General features: G+C 35.8%; 1 protein-coding gene across 2 annotated transcripts; it reads left to right on the top strand.

Moving 5' to 3' along the window:
* The first annotated feature begins 564 nt into the window (after positions 1–564).
* Positions 565–18,675, top strand: CDH11 (cadherin 11). Of its 2 annotated transcripts, XM_086621247.1 has the most exons (12): positions 703–787; positions 2,062–2,356; positions 3,131–3,250; positions 3,724–3,891; positions 6,895–7,082; positions 8,583–8,836; positions 9,817–9,957; positions 10,048–10,061; positions 10,171–10,274; positions 11,078–11,195; positions 16,973–17,224; positions 18,179–18,675. In XM_086621247.1, the coding sequence occupies exons 4-12, from the start codon at positions 3,750–3,752 to the stop codon at positions 18,673–18,675; spliced, it is 1,710 nt and encodes a 569-aa protein (XP_086477373.1). In that variant the 5' UTR covers positions 703–787; positions 2,062–2,356; positions 3,131–3,250; positions 3,724–3,749. The 2 variants fall into 2 exon arrangements, with proteins under 2 accessions (XP_009983854.2, XP_086477373.1); XM_009985552.2 differs by lacking the exon at positions 10,048–10,061 and having other exon boundaries at positions 565–787; positions 9,817–9,953; positions 10,153–10,274.
* The last annotated feature ends 2,162 nt before the right edge of the window (positions 18,676–20,837 follow it).

Raw genomic sequence — 20,837 nt, forward strand, 5'->3', positions numbered from 1 at the left:
TTTGGTATCTATCTTACATCTAAACCTATGGCTTAACAGCTTATATCTGAGCTCCAAAGAGGGCTCAGATATAAATTAGTTATTTCTACAGTTTCCTTGCATCTTGAGCTAAATCCATTTGGAAGGATCATGAAAGAATATGATTCTCTATCTTTCAACTTCCAAATAAGTGCCCTAATCAGCAAGTCAGGACATTTTACAAGGTGGCAGTTACATGTAACGAAGCACCAAATATGCTCATTACTCAATATTTCATAATTATTCATACATTTTAATCATCATCCTGTCTTGAAATTTTCCAAGGTGATCCTAGTTTTATTTTGCTTAATAAAAAAAAAAATTATTGCACCTCAGAGACATAAAAGAACTGACAATCTTCTCATTTTACTTTTTCAGGAATTAAGTTGGGAACCTGCAGAGCATTGAAGTGATGTGTTTAATGTGTGGTGGCATTCTATGTGCAGAACGCTCTGTCTAAAGCTTTTCAGTAGCCCCAAACTTTTTGACTTCCAAGGTGGAAGGGGTAGATTCTTGCATACTCCTGTGCCTACAAAATAACCAAAAATGAAGGAGGACAATTGTTTACATGCCGCTCTTATCTGCCTGGCCATGCTGTATTACAGCCATGCCATAACCACAGAAAACTGAACACGCAAGGCCATCACTTCATGGTCACCATGAAAAAAGGAAAGAAGACAAGTTCTGCATCGTTCAAAAAGAGGCTGGGTGTGGAATCATTCTTTGTTATAGAAGATTATACAGACCAGATCCTGTATTAGTAGGAAGGGTAAGAAAGAATTTCTTTTCATTCATTGATTTATAATTATTAATTTATATTTATATTATTATTGGGTGAGTGGCTTTTTTTTTTTGCCAGTACCTTCTGTTGTATTAGCTACTTCTTCAACAGCTACTTATTCACCTAGATTAATCGTTTTATTGTAGTTCAGTTAAGGTGTTACAAAATACTACCCTAAGTGAATACAAATTTTTCCATTGACCTCTGCAGACTTGAATGAAAGTGTAATTTAAACATGACAGCAAGAACCACAGCAATCACTTCGCAACAGTATGTCTCACGAATTCTGGTATCATTCTTCAGTCTTTAAAAAAATAGTGATTAAAAATGTGATGTCTGTCTCAGCAGCTCAGTAAAAGTGTATTGCTCAATAGCTATTTCTTAATCCTTCCATTTTCATGTGTATCAGTAAAATTAAATATATGAGGGGTATTTATAGAGGCAGATAAATATCTGTGGTGCACATGTGTATGTGCATACATCCTGGATGGATTTTTTATGCTGTTACTGTGTAACACTAACAGAATGGAAATAATTAAATAATACACTATGTTTGCCAGTTTGTAAACGGTCAGCAGCACTGTGTTGACTTAACCCCAGAACAAAAGAGTGCAGAACAGGATCCATGACAGGCAATACCCATTCTGAGTATTCTGGTTAAAAGTGGTTAGTATCGTACAATTTGTAGATGTCAATATAAAATAGATAAATCTGGAGTTTGGCTCAATGTTTCCCTCATCATCAACTGAAGTGTGCGTTTGTTTTCAAAAGTAAGAATGTTTAGTAAGCATTTGTTACTTCTTTTATACTAAAGAGATTGTCATTAAAAACTTGTTGGCATCACTGATTGGCTCACATCGTTACATCCCATCTGTCCGCTTAACAGCTTTTTACGTGCAACCTAGTAGAAATATGATTAGTATGAAGTGTACAAATCTTTGTAAAAATGACTCTTCCTTCCAACTTCATTTGAAATAAAGGACCTGTTTTAACTATCTTCTCATGTATTCTCTTCTTTAAATCTTAAAGCTTGGGTCTCAGTAGCACCCTGCATTGGTAGCATGCTGTCTGTGCAGGCAGCTTCTCAGAATGCGGGGCAGATGTGCCCACAGCGTGTGCCCGAGTATGGATTATTGCCTGATGTAAGACAAAATTTTTGAAAACTATGCAATGATGGTAATTTCATGAACTTTTTTGTTTCATAAACACATACATGAAATGTATACCATCTTATTAAGGTATGCCTGTTTCTTATTTTGTAGCGTCATTCAGATATTGATTCTGGAGATGGAAACATTAATACATTCTCTCAGGTGAAGGAGCAGGAATAATTTTTTGTCATTGATGACAAATCAGGGAACATCCATGCAACAAAGACACTGGACCGGGAAAGAGAGAGCTCAGTACACTCTCACGGCACAAGCGTAGACAGGAACACTAACAGACCTTTGGAACCACCTTCTGAATTCATTGTTAAAGTTCAGGATATAAATGACAACCCCCCTGAGTTTTCTGCATGAAAACTACCATGCCATGTACCAGAGAGATCGAATGTAGGTAAGTACTTATAAACACACTTCAGTTCCTGGCCTTTCGGAATATGTTGCGTTGTCAGTATATCTTTGTTTTATTTAATTCTTATTGTCTAGAATTTTGGGAAGTAAAATTTACTTCATGCTTAGCCAGTGACTCAATCAATTTATCCAATTTGCTGACCAAATAAAACCCTGCACAGCTACTAACTGTCATGGTTGAAGTGTCTCTAGATGGTTCCTAGAACAGGACTATTTCCTCCTAGGAGGTACGTGAGTTACCCCTGGAATTTATGGAGTGTGAATCCTCTGGGGTAAATATAAAGATCATTCCTTTGGCAGAGCTGTGTAACAAAGCTAAGGAGTTACTGCCACACTATCTATTCCATTTTCATCTCCTGTTTGAGCTTGTGTCTATCTCAGAAATTTCTACAGGAATGATTTCTCTGAAACTTACTGATGAAAACGTAAATAGAAAACTCTATTGTGTGGCTGTCTAATGACAAAAATAATACAATGCTTAAACTACAGAGGAAAAAACCCATAACGGTGCAGAGTGACTGCTGACTTATATCTTCACTGTTTAGAACATTAATCCACATCACAGCTGGTGACAAATCTTTTTGGATTCTATGAGTCTATTTTGTCATATATGAATCGCCAAGTAAATTTTTTCATTCACCAAACCTGGAAATAAAGTGAAGAGATAGTTATACTGTACGACTGAAAACATCGCTGCATGGTTCTTACAGACATGTTTGCTTCTGACTGTATTCCTATATTTGCTTTCCATTTTTAGGTACATCAGTTATTCAGGTTACAGCTTCAGATGCTGATGATCCTACCTATGGGAACAGTGCCAAATTGGTTTACAGTATTCTTGAAGGTCAGCCGTACTTCTCGGTGGAAGCTCAAACAGGTATTATTGAGCAGTTTATTTGAGTAGGACCTCATAACTGGAATACATTAAAATGAAGAACTAAACGTATCGACTGAGGCAGTACAGTTGGCTCTATCTACTGATGTGTTTGAGAAAATCTTCCTTCAGTCTTTTTTGATTCTAGCTAAGTTCTTTTGCAGATTGGTCCCCTGGCATTTGGTAGAGCTTCTGCGTACACACTAGAAAGATCATACTATTTCTTTTGTGGTATGATATAGTATGATAGAAATGGCAGTTTCTGTGCTGAACTGTAATTCTCCAGGGTTATTCTGTGTTCAACTGTGTTGAATATTTGGGCTCCTTTCCTTGCATAGCATGATGCACAGTGTAGGGAAAACAGAATCTGCACCATCACTGCAAATATTGCGTATTAAGCATCAATGCAGTATCAAATTTTTGCTAATGCGAACCTGTGAAAATTTGTATATACCATATTGTCTTTGTATTTATAGGAATTATCCGAACTGCCCTTCCGAATATGGACAGAGAAGCTAAGGAAGAGTATCACGTTGTAATACAGGCAAAAGATATGGGAGGACACATGGGAGGCCTCTCAGGGACAACCAAAGTGACAATTACACTTACAGATGTCAATGACAACCCACCAAAGTTCCCACAGAGTAAGTAACAAGAAAATCTTTACTCACATTTACTACTAGTGCCCATATTTATATAGTATCAGACATATTCAAAACTTCAAAAAGTGATTACTGATGGATTATCACAGCACACATGTGAATAGATAAATATAATTTACACATTTTTGCTAGTAAAATATTGAGCTTTAGTATCTGGATTATTTGCTTTGTGTTGCAAAGTGAGACATTTTTTAAGGTCAAGATTAGATTACAAAGACACCTAACCCTACACTTCGTTTGGAAACTACTAGAACATGTTATATGAAAATTATGTCTATGATGTGATCAGGGAGACAGTCTGGACTTCTGTGTTAATGAAGGAGGCACATTTCTTGAGGGCTTTCTTGTGAGTTGAACCAAATTGGTCAAAAATACTAGAAAATGTACCTGCCCTGCAGCAGCGCTGGGATAAGCTGGTTTACTTCCTTTCCCATTTTCATAATTATAGTGTGGATGCAAAAGACACTTTAAAAAAGCAAGCTGCGTTTACTACTCTGCTCAGACCACAAGAACTTTAAGAAATCATTGCAAGGAAATGGGAGGAGGTTAAAACAAAAATTCCCTCAGGTGTTGTGCAGGAACAGATTCCTCTGTGTTGGGAGAGTTGCAGTATGCAGTAGTGACAGAGCATGTATGCAGCAGGAAACTCTCCACTTAGATTTATAGTGTTTGAAAGAAGTCTCCAAGTGGCCTCATGTCATGCCTTTCAGTACTCCAAGTTCGTAGCTAGTTGCAGGCATAGTTATAATAGTCATTTTTAATGAATAACTCTACTTTGTTTTTTGACGATGATGGACAAAGGAAAGGAGATCGACTTTATGTTCTTACAGCTGTATTTCTCAGGCTTAAAGGCTCTTGCTTTTCTTGGCCCTTGACGAAAGTGTTGCATGATCTATTAGCAGCTCCTGATTATGCCCTTTCAGGTCTTTGACAGACCTTCAAGTGAGTGAGCATCATTTTTTATTTCACATAGGCTTTCATTTTAAGTGTTGATGCGTCATCCTTTACTTCTATAAACACTCTCAATGAATGATGAACATCCATGAGCATAAAAGTTAAGACTGGATATTCCTCAAGGCTTATATTTACCATGGCAATACAACCCAAATTTAGTACAACTACATTTTTAAATTGATGGCTGAAGTGTATTGCTGGTGGTAAAATCAAGCCATTTTTTATACCTGTGCTATTTATTTTTCTTTCAGATATAAAATTAATCAGGGCTGACGCTAACAGATTCAGTCTTCACAGTTGGGTTTAAGTACATTAATAGACCCACACATCTGTTCTGTATCTCATGTCTGCATGGGTTTTATTTTTGGAGTGAAGCGTATACACCATCCCAGCCCACCCTGTTTCTCTTCTGAGCAACCATTATGACACTAATATGTCCTGGACATGACCATCTCTCTAATAGCTCTTCTTCCAATGTCACATCTTCCTGGACCCTCATGCAAGAGATTAAATGACATAGCCAGTCCCTCAATTTAAAAAATCTATGTTAGCATTTTTTACCGTTCTAATAGGCAAGTATTAAATCCTAAAAATGTCAGGTTTTTCCATACCTCGTAAACATTCCATTTCACTTCAAATAATAACCTGGGACCCCAGTACATGATATTTGGTTGAGTAACTTCATAAATGATGGATTTTTTCTACAAATTCAAGCCACTTTACTGAAGTTTTTGGAGAAGATTTAAAATAATCAGAAATGCCAAATAGCAGTTACTCTACTTAATCATTCACCCCCAACTTAAAACCTTAATTTGGCATGCTTTGTAACTCAAAACCAGAATATAAAATTTAACCTGCTTATACAACATCCAAGTGATTGGCTTTTTATTCTTCTTTTCTCTCTCTCTTTTTTTTTTTTTTTTTTTTTGTTCATTGCTCAAACCCTTAATGAGTTACGTGCTTAAATTTTGGGTTCTTTGTGACTGGAGTTAATGACCTATTTCAACGACATGTGCCAATTGTTTTTATGGGTAATGAGCCAAGTCCCTGCCTGGTGTAAGTCTCCTGAAATTCCTAGGGTGCTTGTGTACCAGCAAAGAGCAATTATGGAGAGGGGGGATAAATTAGATTATTTTATTTTCGCATGCTTTTTTTTTTTTTTTCCCCCAATTTATTAATGCTGATGAAGTGGCAGAAAATGCTGACATAGATTTGTATCTTTAGGATCAGGTTATATTACCTGAACTCTGGGGTGGGTTGGGAAAGTCCTGGAATCAATGCTGCCTAAAGGACAACTGTTGGAGAGAGCTTTACGCAGGAACAGTATTCCTCTCCTCTACTGTCCTTGAACATCCAAGGAAAAACCGGTATGGCAACACATCTGTGGGATGTTTGAAGATGGTTTTCCTATTGGAATTTGTTGAGGGAAAGCCGTTTTTTGTTTGGTAAGGAATCCCATACAAATTGGTATGTATTCTCTGTTGTGATAAATTTTAATAATCATTACTACTAAATGTTCACACTCCAAATTAAGTCCATAGAAAGCAGCAGATTTATTCTTTAGCCAGCACAGCAGAGAGATCTATTCCAATTCATTGTATAGAATTCGTGGCTCCTGAAAGAATGGGCAGAAACGCTTCTGGATGCTACAGAGTTGAAGGTCATACCATGAATCATGTGAAAGAGAATTTTCCTTCCATTTTTCTAATAACATTTCTGATATGAATGATAACCTTGATGTCACAACAATTTCTGCATTCTGAATGATTGGTTGTCTTTTTAATCTGACTCTGAACAGAGATACACAGATGTTGTGTGAAACATCAGTGGGGAGGTAATGTTGTCTAGATTAGCAATGTGTTTTAAGATTTCAGAGCTTGTCAGAGGTCTTTATAACATAACATTCCTTCACAGGATTTGAAAATGTAAAAAATTACTGTGTTTATTTGGAACTTACAAGTTAAATGAGTAAATATACAATGGGAGAGCAGACTGCACACTTAAGAAAAATACCTTTTTTTCTTCCACCAGGTGTGTACCAGATGTCAGTATCAGAAGCAGCTGTCCCCGGAGAGGAAGTAGGAAGAGTGAAGGCCAAAGATCCAGACATTGGGGAAAATGGCTTGGTAGCCTACAGCATCATTGATGGAGATGGCATGGACATGTTTGAAATTACAACAGATTATGAGACTCAGGAAGGTGTTGTAAAACTTAAGAAGGTAATAGTATTCTTTGTTGCTGTCAGAATATTTGATAATAACTGATTACCACCTAAGCTAAAATATCAGTAAATGCAATTTCACTGAATTTGTTTCTAAAGCTGTGATTAACTCTTAATATTCCATTTCCCCATTAGCTGAATTGGAATGGAAGAAAATAACCAAGAAGAGTTACATAAATACTGCACAGCGGATTAATTGCACAAACTAAATGAATTCATAATAAAAAGTCACGGTAAAATACAATGCCATCAGCTTCATTGTTAATGAAGTTTTGCCTAGCTGATAAGTAGCAGACATTCACTGTTACTTTATGTTCGGTCTGAACAGCCTCATGCCCTATAGTTTGAATTGTTCAGCTGTGCATTGTCCACAGTATTGTTCTGAAGGAGTCACAGGCTATGTGAAAAGCAGCAAAGATATGGAGGTGATTTCATATATAATACATCAGTGTGATCTTTAAGTGTTATGACATGAATTTTAAATTATGAATTATATATCATAACTCTTATTCATTATTTAAGCATTATTATTTTGCCCTTTGTATCTTTATAGCTATTCATCTTTCTTGGAGATAACCAAAACTCAAAGGAGGAGGCCTGGGCATCTTAACTTCAAAGTTAGCCCTGCCCTGCACTTCGGGCAGTCTCTCAGGAAGAGACACAGAGGTCTCCTCCAGTCAAAACTATGCTGTGGTTCAATTATTGTACATGTTCCAGAGGTGGGAGTGTACTTTTTTGTGTATTTTAAAACATGGGCAAACTGTCACACCGTTCAGTCTATGGTGTTAGCATACTTTGACGATTGCAGTTGGCACCTGCTTCTCAGGTGTTTAAAGGCATGATCATTGTGAGGCTACCAATACTGCAACACCACAGCCATTTCATGTCAGTGACAATGCAGATATGCTGTGACTTTGATCAGGCTCCCAAAAGAACTCAACTCATGGGGCATTATTTCACCTTCCCTTTGTAAAGTGCTGCGAGATCTATGGATAGAAAGAACTACAGAAATGAAAGCACTGCACACCATCTTCGTATTTCCCATACTACTTCAATAATTTAACTTCTCTTTGTCCCATCTCATAGTACATCCAGTAGCAATTAAAGCCACATCCATTCCTCTGCCAGCTTGGGATAGAACAAGCCTGGCATTTTGTGGGTACTCCTTTCCTATCCATTGTTTTTTTGTGGTACCCAGAAGGCTGCATGAAGAAAAGGTTCATTTTCTCAGTAAATATGATTTCCTGAGTGATACAGCAAGCAAAGAGCAAGGCAATGACTTTGTTTGGTATTTTGAGTGCCTTCCTATGCTGCTCCATCCATAGAATGTAGCTCCTTCCATTTGAGTCTTTATGTTTTTAAATACACGCATTTCAGTTCAAGCTTGTTGACAGATGCTCACGTTTGATTTATGTCATCGAATACTAGGGAAAGGCTTACTGCTTTTAGACTCTAGTTTTCCTTACCGCGGAATGCATTGTCTTCTTGTTTCTCACAGCTCTTAGATTTTGAAACCAAAAAGTCTTACAGTCTGAAGGTAGAGGCAGCCAATGTACATATTGATCCTAAGTTCATCAGCAACGGGCCATTCAAGGACACAGTAACTGTGAAGATATCAGTGGAAGATGCTGATGAGCCACCTGTATTTTTAAAGCCAAGTTACATTTTTGAAGTTCAAGAAAATGCAGCATCTGGTACTGTGGTTGGAAAAGTACATGCCAAAGACCCTGATGCTGCAAACAGTGCTATAAGGTATGCTTCATTAGAGCAGGCTGTTTCTTTCTAAGCATTAGCTTTTAGAGTTGTTTTGCAAGTTATTAGGATAGTGTGATAGATGTAGCATAGTAATATTTTAAATTCACACAGAGTGTTAATAACTTTAACCATAGAATGTTGTTTTTGTGTCTTGTTCCATAAGCTGCTAGTTTCTCAAAGCTTGTATCACTGAGACAGTATACTGTAGCTATGTCTACCTAAAATAAACTTACAGACATCTGTATTAGACTCTATTCTAAATTATATTTTCTATAAAATATTCTACGCTGTTGTCACAACATATTTTTCCTTGAAAGACAGAATTCTATGTAGTAGCTTAGAGATTATGTTGGGTAATTGTTAAGCATTAATTGCTAATGACAAGCACATACACACACCTTCCTGCAGTTAAATTCGATAGTCTTGTATACCTTTATTTTTGTTTGTCATGTTCTCAGCATAAATTAAATTATGAAACGCTGTTTTGTGGGTATAGTTAACATTTCAAAGAATTGCAAGTTAAAGATACAAAAAAAAGAGCTGTATAAAGCTCTACAAATGCGTAGATAATAGATAATATTTAATAATCTACTATGATCAATCAACATTCTGAGTAATTCAAAGATCTGAAGACTTAAAAGATCTTAATGATTAATATGAAACAGAAGAAAACATAAATATCTCAGTAGATGTTTCATCGTGTTTTGTAAGAGAAGAAAATAGTATGTTGGTGCTTTAATATAGGGACTTCCAGGAACAACAATTTTCACTTGCTACGAACATTCTGACTTAATATTTTTTCTAACTGTAGAAACCAACCAGATGAATCTCGTTTTAAAAGAACTGCATATCATCCCTTTGACGATGATACTAAGGGTAACAATAACTGTACTACTTACGATTATTTAAAAATAATTATCTAGGGCAAATTTGGATGCAAGTCCTTCTTTATCTAATTACTGACTTTCAATCTTTAGATATTCAATTGATCGACACACTGACCTTGAAAGATATTTTACTATTAATGCAGAAGATGGCAATATCAAGACAATAAAAGCTTTGGATAGGGAAGAAATTGCTTGGCATAATATCTCTGTCTTTGCAGTTGAAGTCCGTAAGTATTTCACTGAGATATTTTATAATCAATGGTATAAATTCTGTGGTCTTCTAATTGTCTCGATTTGATAAGCTTCAACAAATCCTATTAGCATTAATTTAGCCTGTTTCATTTTTACCTGGATACAGTTGCGAATTCGTTTGCTTTGAGGGGGTTTCCTGCTTCTGCTTCATTTTGGTTTTGCTCACTCCCATAGACAAACAACACCAGGAAGCCAAAGTTCCAGTTGCAATTAAGGTTGTTGATGTCAATGACAATGCTCCAAAATTTGCAGCAGCCTATGAAGCGTTTGTCTGTGAGAATGCTCGAAGCAATCAGGTATGCCTGTGCCTGCCACCTTCCCTGCCCATGAATTTCTTTCTGCAGGGTGTTAGCCCAGTTTTGTGTTGGCAGCTCACATGAGTGGTAGCAAACAAGCATTTATTTTGAAATTTTGGCCAAAATACCTAGAGAACACAGAAAGACACTTTCCTGTGTTTTTATTTTGAACTGCTGTCAACAGTTATAGTTACAGTGCTCCGTGCATTGAATATGACTGATGACGACTGTGAGTATCCACCATCACACAGGCAACGAAGCTGGTTGGGAGCAGCTTTCCCATTTGTGAGCCTGTATTGGATATTACAGAAGTACTCAACATCTTATGGGAAGAATCACAGTACAGTGCTTGTAGAGTTTAGCCTACAGATTTATCCCTGAACAATCTGTGAGGAAGAGAGGTCAGTATCGTACAGAAATACGGCTCTACACATTGTCTGCACTTTTGCAGTTAGTGTAGCAATTTGAAAAGGATATTGTGCTAACTCCCCGAGTTGCTAAATTTTCTGCAGAATTCTGTGTAGTCTATTAAGTTATCATTAGCACATATTTTTATATAACTATATATATATAGGTGTATACTTTTACATCTATAATTCTGTCTTGGTTAAATGGAACAGCAAATAAAGATTGCCTGTTGTAGTTTTGGGTCTGCTCCGTGTTTATAATTGCATGCATTTGCTATTTGGGAGGTTTCTGCTATTTCCAGATTCTTTGTATTCGAGACATTTCTCAGAATGCTGTCTATATGTGATGCATCAGGAGAAGGAGCTGCTTGTTTACAGAGTACTTTTCTTTTACAGCAATTTATTACAATTAGTGCTGATGACAAGGATGACTCGGCCAATGGACCAAGATTTATCTTCAGTTTACCACCTGAAATTATTCATAATCCAAATTTTACACTCAGAGACAACAGAGGTTTGTGTGAAGATTCCCTCTATACTAGAGTCCAAAGTAAAACTAATGGCCAACATAATGTCATGCAACAGCATTTTCATTACCTTTGGCAGAGTGTCTGTTTTCCAGAGATTTAGGGGAGGAAGGCAGAAAAAATATAGCTGAAATATAAGGATATTCTTGAAATAATGTAATGCGTATTAACTCACTTTAATTTTCTTGAATCCATATTTTAAATTACATAATAATACCCTACATGAACAATTCACTGCCATTATATCTCCCAGGAAGAGGGTAAAAAACACTGACAAAAACGTTCGCTAAATGTAATTGGCAGATCTCCTTGATTTAGAGAAAACTTATTTGCTAAGCTAAAGTTAGCTGAGGCAGGATAAATTGTTAGGTTGCTTGTGTTTTTTCCGCTTACTCTGCTTGCTACTTTTTGGAAATTATGGATCACAAGAGACACGAACTAGATTCCTAACGGAATAAAATCACTGCCACACTAACCTTTTGTAGGAAGTACAAATGTGGATTTCTGTTGTGAAACATACACAGATTGGCTGTCTCAGGATATTGGTAACCTATCCCTCAGCAAATTTTCTGTTTTCTGTTCATGAACTATAGTATAGCCTTGCATGCAGATTGATGTTAAGATGTAAGAAATTTGTAGGCAAAAAAAAAAACAGGCATAGGTGAGCGTCAAAACTTATTTGATCATCTAACATAATAGCATCAGGGAACTTAACTTGCCAGAGGGGGATAAACAGAAAAAAGACAAGTTCAGCTCCTATACATATTTATTCTATTTATTTAATTATAATCAGATATTCTCATTCAATGTTCATTTGTTATTTTCCTGTACAGGGAAAAAAATGCTTCAGCTTCTAAGAAATCGGTTTTAATTAGCAAGCTTTAATGTCTAAAGGAAACTTGACTGCTTTCTGAGAAGCAGAACTCAGTTGAACTGGCTTAAATAATGAATAAAAATGATTTCCAGAAGTACAAAAAGCAACATAATCCAGATACATGATTTCAGTAAAAACTTTTTTCTCTCAAGTGTTATCTTGTGGCATACTTTCTATCTCTATCAACATCTGAAGCGAGGGTAATTATCATCAGAGTTCCCAAACAAAATCTCTGTTATTCTCAAAGGATCAAAGTAATACTGTTGCCTGGAGTTTGACACTTGTACATACATAAGCAATTCATAAAGGATCCAGCAGAGAGGATATATTTATTCTCTTGAAAGTAGTAAACACAATTTTTGAAAAATTGATGAATGTATTTTTAAAGAGAAGTAAATAAAAATGTCTTTTTTTGCTTGAGACCCTGAGGCCAAGTTCTTCTTTAAAAGATATTTCATGGTCACCATATCAAACTGTAAACGGATTAGATTTTATATCTAACAGAGGAAGCATAGGTCAGAATTGAGACGCTCTGATAAAGCTGCAGGCAAATGGTATTATGATTCCTGACTCCAGCCAATTCCACTAATCCTTCATTTTCATATGAAGCAAATTCATTCTTTTTTTTTTAATAACATAGTTAACCTAGATAAAAACATTTTGTAATTGAAATTATGATGTCAGTTGAATGTAGAGACTGTACCTAACAATACTGCAAAAGGTTATTTCAACAAGACAGTATTTAACGATTGAATCTTCCTCTATAATTTTGAGTTTGAGAGATGAATAGTGTAATGGAGTCCGTCCATTTCCATCCTGTCTTTCCCTTGTTTTGTACAATCCTCAGTGCAGTGATGTTGTTAACTTAACTATTTCTGTGGGTTTTTTTGTAAGTAAGTTATGATAGAGAGCAAAGTGAAAAAGTTAAAATTTTAAGTACTTTCATATAAAAAAAAAAACTTCTCAGAGAGTGTGTTACCATTTGCAAGTGGTAAAGTGAAATAATTTACATAATCATTTAAGTGGGGTTTTTTTTCAGTTGTAAATCTGAGTAGTCTATATACCATGCCACCGCTTTCAGAGGGAATTGCTAGTTTCAAAGAAAAATGACTTTATTAACTGTGGAGAACAGTTAATGAAAACTCCAATGTTTGGGTCTATTACAGAACTTTAAAGTGAATACAGTCCTATAATTATCATTTAATAGAGTTTCTTTCTACTGACTCCTAAAAGTAATCACATATTGCAGTAATCCAAAAAACATAATCACATTCTACATCCTATTAATAGCCTACTGTGTTACCAAGTTTTTCAGCTGAGACTATCTTCCATAGAAAACATGAGATAATGGCTTATCACATGCTGTGATAAAACACTGAATTACTTTTGCGCTGTTTACTTACATTATACTGCGTAAATAAACAGCACTGTATTTGCCCAGGCTCTGTTCAATTTTAGTCCCATTGAAGTCAGAGCTTCAAAAGAGCAGTAGAGGCACATGACACTGAACGGCAGAGAGACAGATTTTTAGCAAATGGATTTCCTGCTTTTAATCCTGCTCTATCCTACACAGAAATGCACTTACCTTGGGCTCAACCACCTTGTGTGGAGGCCTGGCACATGGCCAATGTCGTTGGAAGGACTGCAACCACCTTGCTTTGACATGCTGTGCCCGGACAAATTACACGGCAGTGGCAAAAGTGAGGTGTAGCAATGTTCTCAAATACACGAGATAGTGCTTTACAAAGATTGAAATTAGATTTCTGAATCCACTAAAATCAGTGACCAAAATCTGCATTTTTAATAGAAAATGTCCTCTGGCTCTTAATTTCAGACCTTTAATTGAGATGTTTTGAAACATATGAACAATAAAATTATAGGATTTTGCTATGGATTATTCACAGCAATTGTCATTGCCTGATATTGATTTTACACAGTTGGACCCCTGAAATTGTTTAGGTTTCTTGCTGAATCAACACTCACATTCTGATATAGGTGATAATGTTCACTCTGCAGTCAGCTTTTTTAATCTAGAAGCCTCCTTACACAATATATATGTTAACAAGCCCCCAAAAGATAAGCTACATTTGCCTGTATATAGAGGAAAAAATCGGAAAAATCATCAATAAGATCACCAGAGAAAAAGACGAAGATCAAAGGTCAGGGAGATCACCATAAAGATCACAATAAAGTAATGCAATTTTAACATCTTATTGTGATGTTTTCATGGAGACTATAGGTAATCTTCACTTAAAACATTTCTAGACATTGGATATCCCAGACAATAAGAGCTGGAAAAACGAGAACGTGTGTGGTTTTTTTGGATGGCATTGAGATGGCTATTTTCTTCTTTCTGTCTTGTGTTGACCCCCATTGTGTTCATTAGGACTGTCAGTCAAGTAGCTCCCATACGTGTTAAGTAATAGTTTTAAGCTGGTATTGACATTTAACTTCTGTTTCTTGGCTTAAAAAATGCCATTATGCCTGGATTATAGTTATGCTCCTGGACCTGAAAATAATGAAAAAGCAAAGATGAGAATATTAGCTAGGATTATGTGTTATCTTTTATCTAGGTAAGAGGTTTTTTTCCTCTTATGGATATTATGTTTCTTCTAAATGTGAGAAGAGAACATGAATAGAAAAAACTTTCAAAAATGACCTTTTAGGGTTGATATATGATAGTCCTTTTTAAACTTAAGCCAGGCATTTTGATTGGATTTTTATTTTTAAAAAAATATATTAAAACTAGAAATCACTTTCAAGTTAAACCAAATAAATCAACCATTGGATCAAATTCAGTCTTAGTGTAATGAAATTGACTGCAGTGGAATAGACCAGTCTATATAATAACTGAATAATTTGCTGTCCTTTTCTTATTTCTAGTTAGTAATATTATTTAAGCTGCCAAAACTCAAGAAAAATATAATGTACTATACTATAATATAATAGGAAAAATGCATAGCCAACACACAAAATATACTAATACGTGATATTGCCTGTGTTTCTTTCCGTATTGCCTTGGCAGCCTCTAGGCAGTTGTAGCTCAACCCACTATTAATGTTCATATTTTTTGCCACAAGAATTATCTGTCCTATTGTGATCTTTCATTTAATAGAGCAGATCTTTCTTCTCATATTGAGGAAATGAATTATTAAATGCAGTTTAGGGAACCCTGTGGAATAATTTTATTCTATATCAATATATATTCGTTCAAGTATTGGTTGATAGGTTAATAGATATTAGATGTTACATTTCTATTTATACTGAATTGTTACAAGCCCATTAATTTAAAGTCCTAAAATAAGACTCCTATCACACAGACACTGATACCAGTAAGGTCCTTTAAAAAATTGTGCTACGAAGCCTAGCTGGGCTAATGTTGTACCTAAACATTTAGCAGGTTAGAGAGACTTTGAAAACAGATGAAGGGCACCTCCAAAAACCACACGTAATAAGATCTTTATCAGCTTCTCTGTCCTTAGCAAATATGACCATCATAGGAGAAGTTAACAAGCTGTTTTCTATCTGGATGTTATTTTTGTGAGACTTCAGTATCAGAAAGACTACAGTTCTGTCATGCCAAGGTAACCACACTGGGCATGGTGGTGGGCCTGGCAGGAGAGGTGTAGATATGGGGAGATGAATTAATCAGGCACGTAACAAACAGATCCTGTCTAGGATAGTCCTGAAAAAATTTTGTCCTTTCTGGTGTCATCTGCAGCAGTTACTAGTGGGAGAGTGAGATAAACAGGGCCCTAGTGCAAACATGCTTCTCATCCCATAAATTGACCTATCCCCACCAAATCTGGGGACAATTTCAGGCTTTGTCCTGCATCAGGGTACTGCCTGCAAGGGTGATTAATATAAGGCAAGAATACTTCTCTTTTATTATAATTTATTCACACACTTTTATGGAAATAGCAGTGATTAGATCATTAAGAGAGGTTTTATGATTTGCATTAATAAATTCTGGAATTTATGCTGACTCTTCAACAGGAAAATGATTAATCTTCTGCAGTAGCCCGAGGCAATAGTAGCATGGGTACCATTGGAGGTGAATAGCCCTCCCTTAGTAGATAAAAGAACCATTCTTTTTTTTTTTTTCTTTCTGTCATATAGTGAAAATTAAAGAACATGGCAAAACAGAAAAGCTTGTGTGAAGTAAATCCTCATCCTAAACTAGTTTTCAAAGGTCTGAAAACCACGGATATGGTTGTTTAATTTCATTTACTTCAGGATGTTTACAATTTTATAAACTTTGATTCAGTCTGAGAACTGAGAAACAAGGAGCACAATAAAGAAATGCTGTTCGTGTTTCCTAGCCTTTGTCCAGCATGGCTGGGAGCAGGAAGCACTGGCCATCTCATCCCAGCGTTTCAGGTCACACACTTCCCTTTCAAATGCTTTTGCCCAGGAAGGATGAAGGTCTGTCCAAAATGACCTTCTGTGCTGAGATGGCAGTTTGGTGTCCGTCCCCTGCAAAAACTTGGCTTACATTTTGGTGGGAGTCTCATTAACACAGGCCATTTTGGTACAGATTTCTGCTTTCCATTCCTGTACATCTGACACCAAGATGAGTTATTGTTATAGATTACCCAGAAAGTTAACAGGAATGCTGAAGGAAGTACTAACAGAAATTTTTTGTGTTCCTTACGTTACCCTCATCACCCTAAAATAATTACAATTGAATGTGGTACTGTATGAATGAAACACAATACTGTTTTTGCTCTTGGGTCATTAGGAAGGTGGTGCCTTGTACTGGTTTATTGTACAAATAACGCTAAGGCATCTGAAAACTCAGAGCCATTGTAGCAAGATAGATTTTTTTCAATATTTACTAAGAGGATGACTTTGTGGAAAAAATGATGACCATCTCTCTTCTTTAAACAGATAACACAGCAAGTGTTCTTGTCAGACGTGAAGGATTTAGTCGCCAAAAGCAAGATTTATACCTTCTTCCTATTGTAATAAGCGATGGTGGACTCCCCCCTATGAGCAGCACCAACACACTCACCATTCGGGTCTGCGGCTGTGACAGCAACGGCTCCTTGCTCTCCTGTAATGCCGAAGCCTACATCCTCAATGCTGGATTAAGCACTGGAGCTTTAATTGCCATTCTTGCTTGCATTGTGATTTTGTTAGGTAAAAAAGTTCTTCACTCTCTGTACTTGTTTGTGTTAGAAAACTAACCTTGTCTTTGGCTCCAAGATGGATAAATGAATTGTAATTTCTTATCTTTCATTTTTATTGGAGGTACTAATCTACCTGGCTGAAATGCAATATATGATAACTGCCGTAGCAAACACCAGTGAATTTCTCTAGGTGTGCTCAGGCAATGTCCTTTTGTGGCCTGATATCAGTTAATCAGGGACACTGTTTAAAAGAGGTCATGACATACAGTTTTAAGTTTTCTGATCTTCCCTGGATGACAAGTTCCTTATCGAGGTCAGCCAGGATTAACAGCTCCTGCCAGCTATTTCCCTCTAACTCCTCCTGTGTTGAAGACAAATGAATGGCTCAGAAGACCTGCTTTCAAGAAAGTGCTGTAAAGCATTTCCTGATTATTTGAAAATATTTATATAAAGTGTTTAATTTGCCCATAGTAATTTACAGTCTTTCTTTTCTTATTTATTTTGAAGTTATTTCATAGAAATTTGAAATGAGGACCACAAAAACAATGGCATGGATTTTGAGGTGTTGCTTAAGAAAAATTACATTTTCATAGAAATGAAACATGGAATTAGAGTTCAGCTTTGGGCATACAGGAGAGAATAAAAATTCATCCTTGTTTTGTTGCAGATATACACGTGATTGGGCTGCTCAAAGGCAGTGCCACAGTGTTCATGCAGCACTAGACGCTCAGAAATACTTTTTTTGAATTAGTCTTGCAGTAATGAGCAATTAGTAAGAGCAATGGCATTCAGCCCAAACAGAAAAAAATCAAATCAGTATGTTCAGTTCTGTGTACAAACATCAATGCTTTTACCTCGCTGGATATGCTAAAAACGCAGATGTTAGCAAAAATGCATGATGAACTGCAGCAGCTACTGTTTGAGAGTGCAGTCTAACTTGCTTTTTTTTTTTTTTCCCCTACAGTCATTGTAGTGTTGTTTGTAACACTGAAAAGACAGAAAAAGGAACCTCTTATTGTTTTTGAAGAAGAAGATGTCCGAGAGAACATTATTACTTACGATGATGAAGGTGGAGGAGAGGAAGATACTGAGGCTTTTGACATAGCTACTTTGCAGAACCCCGATGGTATCAATGGATTTATTCCTCGTAAAGACATAAAACCTGAGTATCAGTATATGCCAAGACCAGGCCTTCGGCCAGCTCCTAATAGCGTTGATGTTGATGATTTCATCAACACGAGAATACAAGAGGCTGATAACGATCCAACTGCTCCTCCTTATGACTCTATTCAGATCTATGGCTATGAAGGAAGAGGCTCAGTGGCTGGTTCACTTAGCTCCTTAGAGTCAGCGACAACAGATTCTGATTTGGACTACGACTATCTACAAAATTGGGGACCTCGATTTAAGAAACTTGCAGACTTGTATGGCTCCAAAGACACTTTCGATGATGATTCTTAACAATAAAGTTTAAGATTTGGCCTTAAGAACTGTGTCCGATGTTCTGAAGAATCCAGAAGAAATGTAAGCAGGTATTTTTTTAAAAATCAAGAAAATCTCGTTTAAACATTTAAGTTTGACAGAGAGGATTCCTTTGATAAAAAAGGACATAAAAGTGGTAAATACTGTGAAGTACCTTTTCCTACAAAAGGCAAATACAGAAGTTGGCTGCCAACTTCACTAGAGGAGAAAACCCACTTAAGAAATACAAAATATTTAAATGAAGGAAAATGCTAAAAGCGAACCTACAAATAAGGAAAATCTTTTATGTATTATGAACATCTAAATCTTTTATGTCAAAGAAGCTTCCACAAATTAGAAAAGATAACAGTTCTGAGCTGTAATTTCGCCTTAAACTATGGGACACTCTATATGGTAGTGCATTTTTTAAACTTGAAATATATAATATTCAGCCAGCTTAAACCCATATGATGTATGTACAGTACAATGTACAATTATTATGTCTCTTGAGCATCAAACTTGTTACTGCTGATTCTTGTAAATCTTTTTGCTTATACTTTCATCTTGAACTAATACGTGCCAGATATAAAAACTCTGTCTTGTTGCAGTGGGAGGCGCCCTATTTCTATGTCATTTTTAATGTATCTATTTGTACAATTTTAAAATTCTTATTTTAGTATACATACAAATATCAGTATTCTGACATGTAAGAAATGTTACAGCATCACACTTATATTTTATGAACATTGTACTGTTGCTTTAATATGTGCTTCAATATAAGAAGCAGACTTTGAAATAAACTGATTCTTTTTTAATTCTTGTTCTGGTTATTGAGCATATAAGGAAAAACATAGTGTTTCTAATGTCCCATTTATAGTTCTGACTAATTTACTACAATTGTGACCTTTTAATAGCCTTATTTATTATGTGTTTGTAGTTGGTTTGTTGCCTTGTTAAGTGATTATTTAAAAATCAAGTACATTTTAAAAATGTTTTTTAGATGAAAAAAAAACGTACTGTCTGGTGAACATTTTGTACCCTCTCTATCTACAGCTTGTGGCTGCTCCCAGAACACAGTAATAATCTTCATATAATACTACTGTGTTTTCTGGATTAAATTAAATGTAATACTTTTCAATATTTCCCATGTAATATGCATTTATCTTATATCTTAGAAATTCCAGAGGTTTCAGAAATGACTTTATAAGTGGACAGGAGTACTCTGTACTTACAATTTACTCCAGGCTTGTGAATTTCTGTATCTGTGCTAAGCTTCTGCGGGTTCTAGAGACTTAAATCTGACCCAATTTAGCTGTAAGTTCCCTAAAGACTATTCTACCTGACAATTACCTTACCTGAGTAGTAATTAAGATTCTGGCACTTACTTTTTTTTTTTTCTTTTCATTTTTCTTCTCATTTACTGCAGTAGAATAGCATCGTCTACTGATAGGAAGACATTTTAATTTGTGATGACAGAAATACAGAGTGCTTTCAGAGTTGTTCTTTGTAATGTATGTTTTTAATTGAAAAATGATCTATAACTTTTTTAATATTAGTTCAGAATGAGCAAGGGATTGGAATATGTTCCGTGCATCAACATTTTCAGCATCTATGTACAGCTGTACTTCTGCTAAATTTAATATAGTTTGCTGTTTAGGGTCAGAGATCAGTAGCTGCAATATGGGAAGAGGCAATAAATAGAAATTATACACATTTTTCTACTCTTCATTTTACAGACCCTGTCCTTCGTTTGCAGTCAGGTACCAAACTGCTCGATCTGAGAGGAAATCTGATTTGTTGGTGTATTGCTTTTCTGAAGACCCCCATATATGTATTTAGATTGAAATTTAACTCGTTGAAATTATGAATAATGTTTCAGCTCTATATTCATAACATATTCACTTGTCCCATTATATCCCTATGTTTTATAAGGCAGAGTTTGCTAAATCAGCAGATTTGCTCTCCAATGTTTATTGTAATATTTCACTTTATTATAGCTGTATGCATTCTATATAATTCTATAGTTTATTATTAACTCGGTTCAAATTTCTTTGGTTGTTGATTTTTCTCTGTTTATAATCCAAAGAATATTTTGCTAGATTTGCACATTTCTCCATTATAAATTTAAGTAAACATGAAAAAAATGAAATGAGTATCAATTT

Source organism: Tauraco erythrolophus, chromosome 15, assembly GCF_009769465.1.
Source record: "Tauraco erythrolophus isolate bTauEry1 chromosome 15, bTauEry1.pri, whole genome shotgun sequence".
Taxonomy (NCBI): Eukaryota; Metazoa; Chordata; class Aves; order Musophagiformes; family Musophagidae; genus Tauraco; species Tauraco erythrolophus.

Excerpts from the sequence above, each read along its gene's own strand:
- CDH11 (XM_009985552.2), top strand. The coding sequence starts at position 3,750 with ATGGACAGAGAAGCTAAGGAAGAGTATCACGTTGTAATACAGGCAAAA. Across the intron at positions 8,837-9,816 it reads GCTGCAAACAGTGCTATAAG|ATATTCAATTGATCGACACA; the intron begins GTATGCTTCATT and ends TTCAATCTTTAG. Across the intron at positions 10,275-11,077 it reads AGAATGCTCGAAGCAATCAG|CAATTTATTACAATTAGTGC; the intron begins GTATGCCTGTGC and ends TTTCTTTTACAG.